We start from the raw sequence: 12,540 nt of genomic DNA on the forward strand, positions 1-12,540 counted from the left end.
AGAGCAGCAAAACTGTTGGAAAAAGTAAGCATGATTTTAATTTTCTATCTCAGCACGGATAAGAAGAGGAAAATCAAAAACTCTTGACATCTATACCATCTGAAGTGGAAGGTCAACATGTCTCCACCATCCACCCCATGATGTGTGACTGCTCAAAGTCAGTCAGTATATGATCAGATTTTGGTTTTCCTTTATTTTTTTTTGTTAGAGGGACAGAATAAGGACCATGTCAGAAAGATTAGAAACAACTCTGAAAGTTTAAGATAAAGCTTTACTTCTTCAGATTGAGACTGTAGGCCACTTTCACCTGCACTGCTAATGACTGAAATAGAACCAGCCTAAGAGTTTATAGGAAGCATTGCACCAAGAGGGCAGGAAAATGAACAGGCACAGCAACCCAGAGCTGTTCCAGGCAAATCAACAGTGCTATCTAGATTCCATCTCCAGAAATAGTATTAGCTGAGCTTTCTAGGACACCAACATTTTCACCTCAGGACAGCTGTCAAAGACAAGTAAAAGTTATGCAACATTTGTGCTATTAGTTGGGTACATGAGAAGATCTCAAGTATTGGCATTCTGCCCACTCACCACTTTGACACATATATGCTACTAATCCAGTTACTCAGCCACACTTTGGTTAACACATTGAAGCATCGGAGGAAAAAAAGACATTTGTTTCAGTTTGTTGATGTTTAAAAGACACAGAAACATAAATTAGACTAAAAAATTTTATTGAAACTCATCCAAAATCCAGTCAGGCACACAATTTATCCATTTCACTAAGCCTTGTCATTCTGTATAGCACAGAACAATGCATCTCAACAAGTTGAAACATTAAACAACTGAATTAGTGAAGTTAAGGCACTTGAAATGTGCATTAATTTAGCAAAATTGCATAAGAGTAACATTCTACTTTGAATTATATAGTCCTTTCCAAGATCCAATCTAAATCATCCAAATTCTAGAACTCCTTGAGACAGGAGAGAAGCATAAGGAGTAGACTAAAGTGTCATATCTTCCTCTGACTAGTAACCTCGCAGGCCACCACAGCCTATGGAAGGAAGTATTACACAATCAAGCTGCAAAGGTTTCCTGTAGAGGTGCTGAACTACAACAGTTTGAGACACAATCTCTTCCACTCAAGAATCCATAAGGCAAATTATCTTTGTGAGATGTAGAAGAGAAGGAGAAAGCAAAAAGCTCATGCATTCAACTGTAAGGCTAGCAAATCCCAAGGTATCACTGCCCACTCTCATATCCTCACCAAGGATAAAAACTTGGAGAAAACAAATGGAGAAGAACAAGAACTTACAGTTATCAAAAATCTGATACCTGACAATTTGTCAGGGGTCTGAGGAGTAACTTGGAAGCCAGCTGACAACCTTTAATTCATGCTACAAGTAGGTAGTTTCCTGGGCAGTTTTGGTTTTTGTTGTTGAGAATGTGAATGTTGGTCAGTAGAAAAGTGTTTTTTTCAGCTCTGAGACAATGTTTACAACTTAAATGTTGCAGTATCAGCATTTGGCAGAGTTTTTAAATGAGTAATTGAATGAGTAATTCAGTTCTACCTGCTAAAATTCTCCATCTATGAAACAACCCCTTGCATCATGCAGCAGTGAAGTAACTCTTCTCAAAAAATGAGATACAGCTCTAGGATATGCACATCCCACACTGGAATTAGGAGTAGGCTCCAAGGGTTGCACACAGTCTGAAGGAAAATATTTCCAGGTATACTGAGACTCTCTCAACCATCAAAAGGCACAACAGAGAAGCTGTTGTCGCTTCCCATACACAGACATGAAGTGATAAATATTTAAGGGAAAAAATAAGCACATGAAAGGCAAATTATCCAATTGAATTTAAAGTACTGTTTCTAGTTAGTCTACTACTGAAATGTAGTTCTAAGCACTAGGTTCTGAATTTCACTGGAGTTAGAGCTGTTTAAGAGGATGTAAAGCTTATGAAAAAAGAAACTGCACCTTAATACTCCATCTTTCAGAGCAAGTTGTTTGTTATGTTTAAGGCACTACACATCATCTTTGGTTCAGTGTTCAACTATCTCATTCAGTATAAAGAGAGGTAGCACGAACCATACATATTTAGCTCTTCCATTCCATTCATGCCTCTTCAGAGTCACCAGCTTTCTGATCTTACATATTCTAGGATCCTTTAACTCATTAGAAAACTGCAGGAACAAAATAACAAAGACTTATTAATTATGTAAGAAACAAAGATGTGCAATGTTTTACTTAGCTCCCATAAGAATAAGAAACTGGATCTGATGCATCTACAACAGACAGCTGGGAAGAAGTCACTTAAAAGTCAGTTTTCTAATAACTTAAAAGCAAAGACAATCACATCTTACCTTCAACAGAGTTGACAGAGGTATTTCTAGCACAGACTAGAATAAAAGCTGATTAAGCAGGGAATAAGCTCAGTTCTCTTCTGGTCTTGAGAAAAGTCTTTATGAAATAACAGTTTTACTATTTAGATATTTTTAAAGAAGAACTGACTGCTCATAGAAAAGTGATAGCAGCTGCCTATGGGATTAGCCTTCTAGGCAAATGAAACACTTTGCAGAACCTGAAGTCGTATGAGGCTGGTCCTTCAACATGAATTTTTTTCCTCCAAAATGTATAAAAACCTACTAAAACCACACAAGATGTCTATATCCATCTCATATATAATATATTAAGCACTCAATAAGTAAGTGTTAGACTCTTTACAGAAGCAATGCCAAAATGTGTGCAGCTTTAAAGCATCAGCCATCCTCCCTGTTCTCACAATAAAGATCAACAATCAAGATGCATGAATATGGAGAAAGAGAAAAGACATTTGTTTTCAGTATAAATTGGCTGAGATGCCACCATGAGAATATAAATATTTTATAATATGTAATGGTATTAAAGAGAGAGTACCACAATCTTTCTTTTGGCTCAACTGAAAATTCATTATACCCACCAAATCCTGTTATTTCTGGAGATGATATCAACCAATATTGCCACTCTTGAAGAAGCTGAGCATTTTTAAGAGAGTTTTTACTGCCAAATTACATTTCATAAAATACATTCTTTGCCTTTTTATCCAGTCTGGTTTATATTAATACCACCAGACAAGGAAAGAACAGTGAGTAGGGACAGATTCATTCATAAGCACACAATACATATGAAAAGTAAGATCAAGCGTGATACCAGAAGGTAAACTTAAGTTTACTCACTTCATTTGAGAAAGGCTATGGTGTTCTAGCTGTATTGCAATGACAGGGGAACAATGACTGAAGCAGCAAGAAAGACATACCTGTATGGGTAGCCGTGGTATTTGGATCGGAAGACAGACAACAACCAGCTGAAGAACAACACCACCAAGCCAATACCAGCAATACACATAACTGCAAGAGATGCAGAGAAAGATTCTGGTAACATAACAGCAGCCCCCAAACACACCACAGTGACCAAGGTTTCTAAAAGCATTCTGTAGCACTTCCAGATTTGGTCAGACGAGACCCTTCTAATAGTCACTGAGAAGACCTAAATTAATGCAAATTTTCTTTCCAATTCCTCTTCCGCATCAACTTTGTACCTCTGCTCCAGGGGAAACTGCATCCCTTCTTCTCTTACTAGCAAAATGATGCAAAGCATTTTAAAATTCTCCCCATGTTCCAAAAGAGCTTTGAATTTATCTTACAATTTGCTAAGCAACTCCAAATGCTACCTGGAAATTTAACCATTCAGTTCTGCTTAGATGTGGGAAGTGTACAGAAGCCCACAGCGCAAAAGCTCGTCTATTAAATCAAACATCTCTACTAATATGTCTTCTCTGAAAGAAAAAAAGTTACTACTCACTTTTTCTTTTCCCCACATCCATGTCAGAAGTAGCGGCTTCATGGAGGAGTACCATTCCTAAAGTAACACCACCATCTATAGGCATGGTTTAAGGCTAAATCAACAAAATACAACAGACTTAATACACTCACTCCTCATCTTGTAAAGTCAGCTCCCACACCATACCTAGGTCACTAAAACTCACTGGAAAAATTAGAGATTTTCCAGCCAAAGAGTAACTACGGACGGAATAAAAAGCCACTGAAAGACATTCATAATGTCAACTCCTCAAAAGATAAATATAAAGTTTAAAATATAGACTGGAAAGCATAGTAAGGCTTGAGACAGAACTAAAACCATGCATTTATCATCTCAGCTTGCTATGAAACAGCACTCATTCCCAGAGAGCTTCATCTGTATCACAGTATCGCCAAGGCTGGAAGAGACCTTGAGGATCATCGAGTCCAACCTGTCACTACAGACCCATGACTAGACCATGGCACCAAGTGCCACGTCCAATCTCCTCTTGAACGCCTCCAGGCATGGTGACTCCACCACCTCCCCGGGCAGCACATTCCAATGACGAATCACTCTCGGTGAAGAACTTTGTCCTCACCTCCAGTCTAAACCTCCCCTGGCGCAGCTTGAGACTGTGTCCCCTTGTTCTGGTGCTGGTTGCCTGGGAGAAGAGACCAACCCCTTCCTGGCTACAACCACCCTTCAGGTAGTTGTAGAGGGCAATGAGGTCACCCCCGAGCCTCCTCCTGCTCCCATTATTGTTCTATTCCACTGGGAAACTCCCAAAGAAACTCCATTTCTGCATTTTACTCAGCTCATCGAAGGAATAAAATGCAGGCAATGTTTTATCTAACAGAACATCTTTCAAGTAGCAATATTTCAGTCTATTCTAAATCTTAATTAAAAAAAAAAATAAATAAATCAACACTTGTAATATTAAGGAAGCAGAGACAACTTAAAAGGGCTGATATCTAGAGATAAGGAATCCTAGCAAAGCAAAATAGTGGGTGCAGTGGAAAAGACAGAACTCCCAAGGATTTAATTCCATGTCACTACAGATGTTCAGTCCAAATCCTCCTCCTGAAATGAGAAATACTTATCACTGACTGCAATGGGAGCATTAAGCAATCTTTTTCTTTCAGATGCAGTCAACTTTCATCACAAGAGAAAAGTCACCTCAACCTACAGGAACCTTGCCAATTTCACCATTTTAAATGTCCCCAGTGACTGGGAGTTGGGTCCTTAATGTGATGGACAGCAATAACACCAACAAGCATCAACAAAATTTTCTAGGTTGAATTTTGAGTGCATCAGAAGTACAGTAATAACTAAACAAAGAGCTGAAGTCCCACTCCAAATGGGTGTTTGGCATTACAACAATAATGAATACACAGCAGGAGAGTAAAGTTCTTTTAGCAACAGCACATTTAAACATCACCTACTTGAAATTTTTACAAACTCCCCAATGTTTCACTTGCTGGAATTGGGATTTTCAACAGAATAAAAAGGGAAGAAATAAGCAGAAGTCACTGTGTTAACAGTTCAAGTTAACAGTAACTTGAAACAGCCACACTTGTTAATCATTGTGAAGCAGCCAAGAGGACAGGTACTTTGAATGAAGTTTTGAAATGTGTCTGCAGTAAGTCTGCTATACTCTGCACTTATCCATTATAAAATGTAAACTATTTGGGACTGTGAAGCTGCAAGGAAAAAAAAAATTAAATAAATTTTAAATCCTTAATAAAAGAATGCACAGACTAACAAAGGTGACAAGGAAGAAAAGTGTGACTCAGAGCTGGCTAAAGTTACAGACGATGGATCAAAAACATTAAAGTGGGAACAGAAGAAAAGAGCATTGAATTTTTGAGAATTCTTACGATGCCAAAGAGAATGGCAGAAGATCTCAACCTGCAAGTTTCCACCTGTCTTTCTTGATGGCATAATACTGGCAGAGAAAAAAATCCTGAATCATAAGCATGAATGAGCGGCAAGATTAAAAGAAGGTAAGCAAAGAAATAGAAGAAGAAGAAGAAAGATCAGTAACAGAAGGAGGATTTCAACACCAAAACAAGACCCAAGTCAGATTGAAACAATGAAACACACAGAGGAATGGGCTATCCTGAAGAATCTCACAATTCCACAAAGAATCTCACAATTCCACAAAGAATCTCACAATTCCTCATCTTCAACCTTGCACTCAGTTCAGACACTAAGCAAGGGAGAAGGTAGTAAGAAAGCAGTAGATATTTTTCTGTTGAACTTAATTATCATTGGTGTGGTATAAAAGAGTAATTCTCAACATGGAAAGACTCCACAAGCTTCTGCATCAGTGTTGCATGGCAAGTTCAAGCCTTGACAAAGTGCTTTCATAGGAATGGCAGCAGCATAAACTCACAGAACAATCACCAACCACATGCTTCTCAGTAGGAAGGATACTAAACAGAAGAACAATGTGTGTTTCTGCCACAAATTGGGCTTGGCTGCTCCCATGGATATAGCTCTGTAAGAGACAAAAAGTAATTGAATTTAGAAAAGACTGGAGTCAACTTTGACATAATTAACAACAGCTAGAGCCTGGAACTGGGCTTTGCACTGTCTCTTTCAGGAGACAAAACTTAGAGCACATTTTCAGCTGCTGAGCTCTGAGTTTTGGGAAGAACTGTGTCAGCTTCAAAAAAAACCTTCTTCTATTAACCTGCATAATCAGACCAAAGTACCATTTGGATGATATAAATGCAGCTCCAGTCTTCATGGTCCAGATCCTGTGTTCAGCAGGGCAAAATACCCTCTTGCACCCACTGTGATGAGAGCCCCATCCACGCCCTTAGACTCTTAGCTTATGTACATTGTTCCTCAGTTTAGGGATAGTAATGGTTGAACTTATCACACAGCAATTACATGACAGAGAACCTGTTTTGGATTAAGGTTAGGAATGTGAGATTCCTTAGCAGTAAAGGATGAATTTTCAAACAAAGTTTCTCCTTCTGTTTGAGCCAAAAGAAGGGTAAAGTTAATTGGAAGAAAATCTGTATCTTGACTGGAGCTCTAACATTCCTGTTTCACACAAAGCAAAACCCCTCTTTTACAGGTGTATTTTAACAGAAGGCAGTCCCTCTCTGAAATGATCAACAGCTCTCCAATTCGCCTTGCTCACTGCAGAAGAGGTCAGCCCCACTGACTTACAAAGAACAGCATTTGCACTGACTTGTCTCTTTTAGCACCAGCCTCATTCTGTAGAGCTACAACAGAAATGCAGAAAAAAAAAAATGAGGAAAGACGTACCACTTGTCCTGTATGGGGATTCTTATGAGCATAGGGTGGGCCTCTAATGTGGTTCCACATCTGGCCTGATGTCATTGCTAATACAAAACACTGACAAGGAAAGAAAAAATACTTCAGTAAGGCTTTTGATTGTAATTTTTGACTAATTTCCTACAATCATAGAATGGTTTGGGCTGGAAAGTACCTTGAAGATCACCTTGTTGCAACCTCTCTGCATGGGCAGGGACCCCTCCCACCAGACCAGATTGCTCAAGGGCCCATCCAACCTGGCTTTGAGCCTCAACAACTACTCTGGATAACCTATTCCAGTTCCTCATGGGGAAGAATTTATTCCTAATTTCTAACCAAAATAGGTTGGACTCGATGATCCTCGAGGTCTCTTCCAACCTTAGTTATACTGTGATACTGTGATCATCTTCCAGTTTGAAGCCATTACCCCTCAATCCTGTCACTCCATGCCTTTGTAAAAAGTTCCTCTCCGGTTATCTTGTAGCCCCCTTCAAATAGAGTATTAAAGTCCCCCCAGAGCCTTCTCTCCAGGCTGAACAACTCCAACTCTCTTAGTCTGTCCTCACAGCAGAGGGACTCCAGCATTCAGATTATCTTCATGGCCACCTCTGGCCCCACTCTAATAGTTCCATGTCCTAGTGTTGGGGGCTCCAAACCTGCATGCAGTACTGCAGGTGGCATCTCATGAGAGAAGAGGAGAATTGCCTCCCTCAGCCTTCTGGCCACAGGGGTTTTGCTGCAACCCAGGATATTTTTCTGTTTATACAAAATGGTTTGGAATACAGTCATATGTTAAGCAATGTCCTACCTTTTATTAGCATAAAAGGCACCTAATCAAGCATTAACCCAGCTGAAGAGACTGGGATCAAATAATATTATCAGACTAACAAGAAGTAAACCAAAATACACCTCATTTTCCTCTACCAGGTTAAAGTACATGTAACTAAAGTACCTTTAAAGACTTAATTGCTACAAAACTCATGACACCACAGAGACAAGAGTTGTAATTCCTCACCAAAGCAGCAAGTGCCCAGCCAGTTTTGTTATACAGGAAATCCAGATTGCTTCCTCGCAGATATACGAGGCCTCCGATGACAGCGAGCAGCAGTCCCAGCATCAGTGGTCCAGCATAGTTTGGTGGCCTTATCACACGGATCTAAATAGATAAACTTGGAATTATCTTCCTTTAATTGGATTATGACCATTGTAGCACATTGCAGACACAATTTGCTCACAAAGCCCACAATACATTAGAGTAGAAAAAAATATCAACACACAAACATTTTCTGTGCAATAAAGCTGACTTGGGAAGCAGTGCTTCTTCCCCATTACTGTAACTTCAGTTTTATGCACCTTTACCCTACCTAATAAGTGCTTCTTCCCCATTACTGTACCTAATAATTTCAAGGCTGTTTTTTATTCTGTAGGAAGAAGGAGAAGGAAGGAGATGAGCTTTCCCATCTTACCACATACAGGGCTACCCAAAACATTAGAACACAGAATGTAAAGGAACTTAAGAGATGGAGTCATGTGCCCAAACTAGATTTTGTAGACAAGAACTATTTAGAGTATCTGAAAGTAGATCAGCAGCCACAGGACATAACTGACATATTTCACAACTAGAATGACACAGTAAGGGAGTGCTGCAGAGGTGGTCATGAGAAAAGTCAGTGAATACTTACATTGACATCCGTTCTGTCAGCCACCCAACGAGCAAGCTGCTCAGCTGCAAAGCCACGCACCTGAAGTTCATATGTGTCACCTCGTTTAGGCTTCCCTTTAGCAGGAAAGTTAATGAAGGTTGGAGCAGAATTCATGTTTAGCTGTATTCAGGAAATTCATAGAAGACAAAGCAGCATAGAACATCTGTTTAGTAACACAATTCTATTCCATTTCTATCTTGCAACAGTCACTCTATCAATCAGAAAAAGCAACTTTAACAAATAGGTTTCATTGGCAATGGCTTACAGAAAAAAATAGAGACAGCAGACAAAGGCTTGCCTTGCTGTATTTCATAAGAGTAATCACTGCATCCTGCACTTTCCCTTTTGTATTCCATGCTGTTTTCTCCTTTCAACATTGAAGAAGTTTTTTTTTAGCTCTGTCACCAGCTGTTCTAGTCATCTTAAAAAAACATTATCACTTGTGAGTAGGCTTTTCTTTTTTAAGCAAGCCTTCTGAAGTGACTGATGTTCCTTTGTTAGTACTCGGATCTACAGCTACTGAGTCCAAAGATTCAGATCAGTTAAAGGGAGATTATCATAGGTAAATAAAAGTAATTGTTTATAAAATGCAGTTCTATTGTTTCCCAACACTGTTTTTCCCACAGTATTTCAGGACTTCTGCAGGTTTGCTCTCTCAACACCACTTTTAGAAAAGAAGTCTGCCAAATAGGAATGCATGCAATGATCTTCAAAGGCCATAGCTTAATTAATTTTTGATGTAACACTAGGGGAAAATTTAGCAAGAATAATAAATGACACTTTGCTTCTTGTGGAGTGAATCTTTCCAGTCTGAAAGGTTCCACTTAATAAAATATCATTGCCTAAATTGTGTAGCTTTAAATAGAGATGAGTAGCTCTAAGTAAAAAAAAAAAGGGAGAGAGAGAGAGAGAGAACTATTAAGGTTATGCACAACTGCAAGCCAATCTGGAATGTTTTCATGCATTTAAAGAAATATATCAGGTTACACAATGTTAATAAGAAAGCAGAATGACTGGGTACTTGAGGAGAAGTAAGTTAACCCACACTGAAAGCCTAATCTGTCATTCTCCATTGATCTTAGAAGTTGTAATAGCTGCTCCTAATGACATCAGTGTGATCTGTCTTGCCTCATTATGCATCACAGAACAACTGCATTAAGAATTACACTGTAAGTTATTACAGCAGACAGAGAAGACTCAGAGAAGCCAGGTTTGTCAGCTCTGTCCGTATTACTGCAAACATGCCACTGCCCTCTGCTCTTTTCATTTCTTGAGTGGCAGCTTTTAATTCTTTAACATTGTAACACTAAATTCTATATAAATCTTCACCTTCTTGCCCTGAGTCTCCAAAACCCATGTTACAAGTAAAATTAGAAAAGAGAAAGACAAACATTACCATCTGAAATACATCTGAACCTTCATCAAAATCTACCATGGCAAAAAAAATCTTATTGGTAAATGCACTGGAATATCGCCACGAGTTTGCCAGAATCTGGTATTCCTCATCAGCTTGCCTGTAAAACACACAAGGTGAGATGCCATATCAGATGTTTGTCCAGAACATGTTATTAAATGGCCCTGGGAGCTGTAGCCACCCATTCCATTAACGGTTTCATCACCCACCTTCACTTTGCTTTTCTAGTGGTTTTAAATGCAAGGGCAAGTTCTGTCGAGTCCACAAACACAGGCAGTGGTAATTTCTAACTCAAATTTGAAGTGGAAACGAGCAGCTCATAATTTGCTAGTCCACAGAGCATGAAAACAAGTACAGGTGTGCCTTTATATCCTTGGGAAATCAATTAATTTCAACTAACTAGTTATAAAAATTAATATATGAAAGCTATCACATGGTTAAGGATCCAGCATGTATTAGAAATGAGTAAGGGCCAATCATCATATTAATTAACAGCAAGTTTTAGACTGCATGGCCAGCAGTAATCCTGCAAGTATTTCTTCAGCAGCTCATGCCAGGACAGTTGAGTTTTCATTGCTTTTCTCCAGAAGCCTATCAGTGGGAATATTATTTCTGCAAAGTAGTGATTATTTTAGGAGGGAGATCAAAAATTTAAGACTATGTTGTCTTCTCACATGCATATTACACAAATTCTCACACATTTAATTTCAATGATAATCTTACTGTAACATGCCCCAGTATACTCCTCCCACACAATTGAGCTTTATCCTATTCTTCAACTTAATTCCCTACAAAGCATGTGACGACGGTCAAGCTCCAATTTAGGACTAAATGAAGCTCGTACTTGCACACAACACACTGTCTGTGAGGCTGAAGAGCAGTGAACATCACAATCACAGAGTAATTTCTGGGGGGTGCCTTCACAAGGCGTCGAAATTTGTCACCATTCATTCGAATAACAGATCTTTTGCTGGCCCACTCCATTAGCTGGTTCACTTTCTCTGATAACACCATCTGAAAAAATAAAAGCCAGAGAAACATTGCTTGGTTTGTGGTCATTTTTTTCTTTCCAGCCTCACAGTACAAACTTGTTTCATTTCTGTGTTTCATAAGAGCACCAACCACTCCATGTGATCTCAGCAGTGCTCAACACCAAGCTCGTCACTAAAAAACGAGCCAAGCAATTCTACAGCATAACACAATCAAGTATGAAGTAAGTGACAACACCCAAAACTTAGAGCAAGAGGATTGAATGGATTTGTCACAGTACTTCTCTACTCCTTATTAACACTCTTCTACAGAGAAATACTTTAGATAGTAAACTACTCTTCTTTGACTTCCAACTGACAGAAGTATGTCCAGAGGAATCTTTACAAAACCAAGGACTCAAGAGTGTGGAAATAAGAGACGCTTTCGTGATTACAGCCAAAGACAGTCAGTCCACCCTCCCGCCCTCCTCTCCCAAACCAGTACACCAGAAGACAACGCTCTTACAGTGATTTTTACAGGAATAGAAGACTCTGGAAATAAGCGCTCTCGAAAATAAAAGAAAAATCAGAACTGTGTGACTGTGAGAAGCCAACCGCTCCCCTCGAGCCCGGGGTGAGGCCTCCGGCCTCCCCTCACAGCCCGGCCGGTGACGCCACTGACAGCAAAACCTCAGGCTGGGGAAGCCCGCGGGCGACCCGGGCGAGGCCAAGACTCCCAGAGTGTGGCCCGCCAGGCCTGGCCTGGCCTTGCCTTGCCCTGCCCTCAGCCTCAAGTGCTCAGCGGTGTACGAACTCAGCGCAGGCCAATGCCCGCGGGAACCCGCCGCGGCCTGGCCTAGGGCGGCTAGACCCCGTTCCGCTGCCCGGCCACAAGTAAGGGGGCTCCCGACGGCTCCTCACCTCCTTCCGCTTCTGCCCCGCGGCGCCCGGCCCGCCGCAAGCCGCCGCCAGAAACAGCAGGACCAGCACCGGCACCACCGCCATAACCGTCCCAGTCCAGTGCCTCACACCCATTGGCGGACTCCGACCCACCGGCGACCCACACACTTTTCCTATTGGCCGCGTGCCGGCCCGCGACTAGCCGCCGGCTTCCCATTTGTTGAACCTGTCCCCAGCAGGGGCTGCCGCTAGCCCATAGGAGCGAGGCAAGCTGGAGCCGCACGATTGGCGGAACCCTGAGCGAGGGCGGGTCGTGCCGCTCTGAGGCGGGCCGGCAAAGCCTGCTGATGGCGGCAGTGGGGGTCTTCCTGCTGTCCTGATGCTGCACCCCTCACGTTTAGGATACCCTCGGGCTATTCGGCTCG

General features: G+C 40.8%; 1 protein-coding gene across 1 annotated transcript; it reads right to left on the bottom strand.

Moving 5' to 3' along the window:
* Positions 1-714: 714 nt before the first annotated feature.
* On the bottom strand, positions 715-12,332 carry MAGT1 (magnesium transporter 1). Its single transcript, XM_068151990.1, has 10 exons — positions 12,137-12,332; positions 11,092-11,261; positions 10,230-10,347; positions 8,813-8,953; positions 8,146-8,286; positions 7,122-7,211; positions 6,276-6,339; positions 3,843-3,917; positions 3,298-3,388; positions 715-2,185 (listed from the first exon to the last, which is right to left on the bottom strand). Exons 1-10 carry the CDS (start codon positions 12,248-12,250, stop codon positions 2,170-2,172), a joined length of 1,020 nt encoding a protein of 339 aa, XP_068008091.1. The 5' UTR covers positions 12,251-12,332; the 3' UTR covers positions 715-2,169.
* Between the last annotated feature and the right edge of the window lie 208 nt (positions 12,333-12,540).

This window comes from Melanerpes formicivorus, unplaced genomic scaffold (assembly GCF_026170545.1).
Source record: "Melanerpes formicivorus ecotype bairdi unplaced genomic scaffold, bMelFor1.0.p_v2 SCAF_22, whole genome shotgun sequence".
NCBI classification, from domain to species: domain Eukaryota; kingdom Metazoa; phylum Chordata; class Aves; order Piciformes; family Picidae; genus Melanerpes; species Melanerpes formicivorus.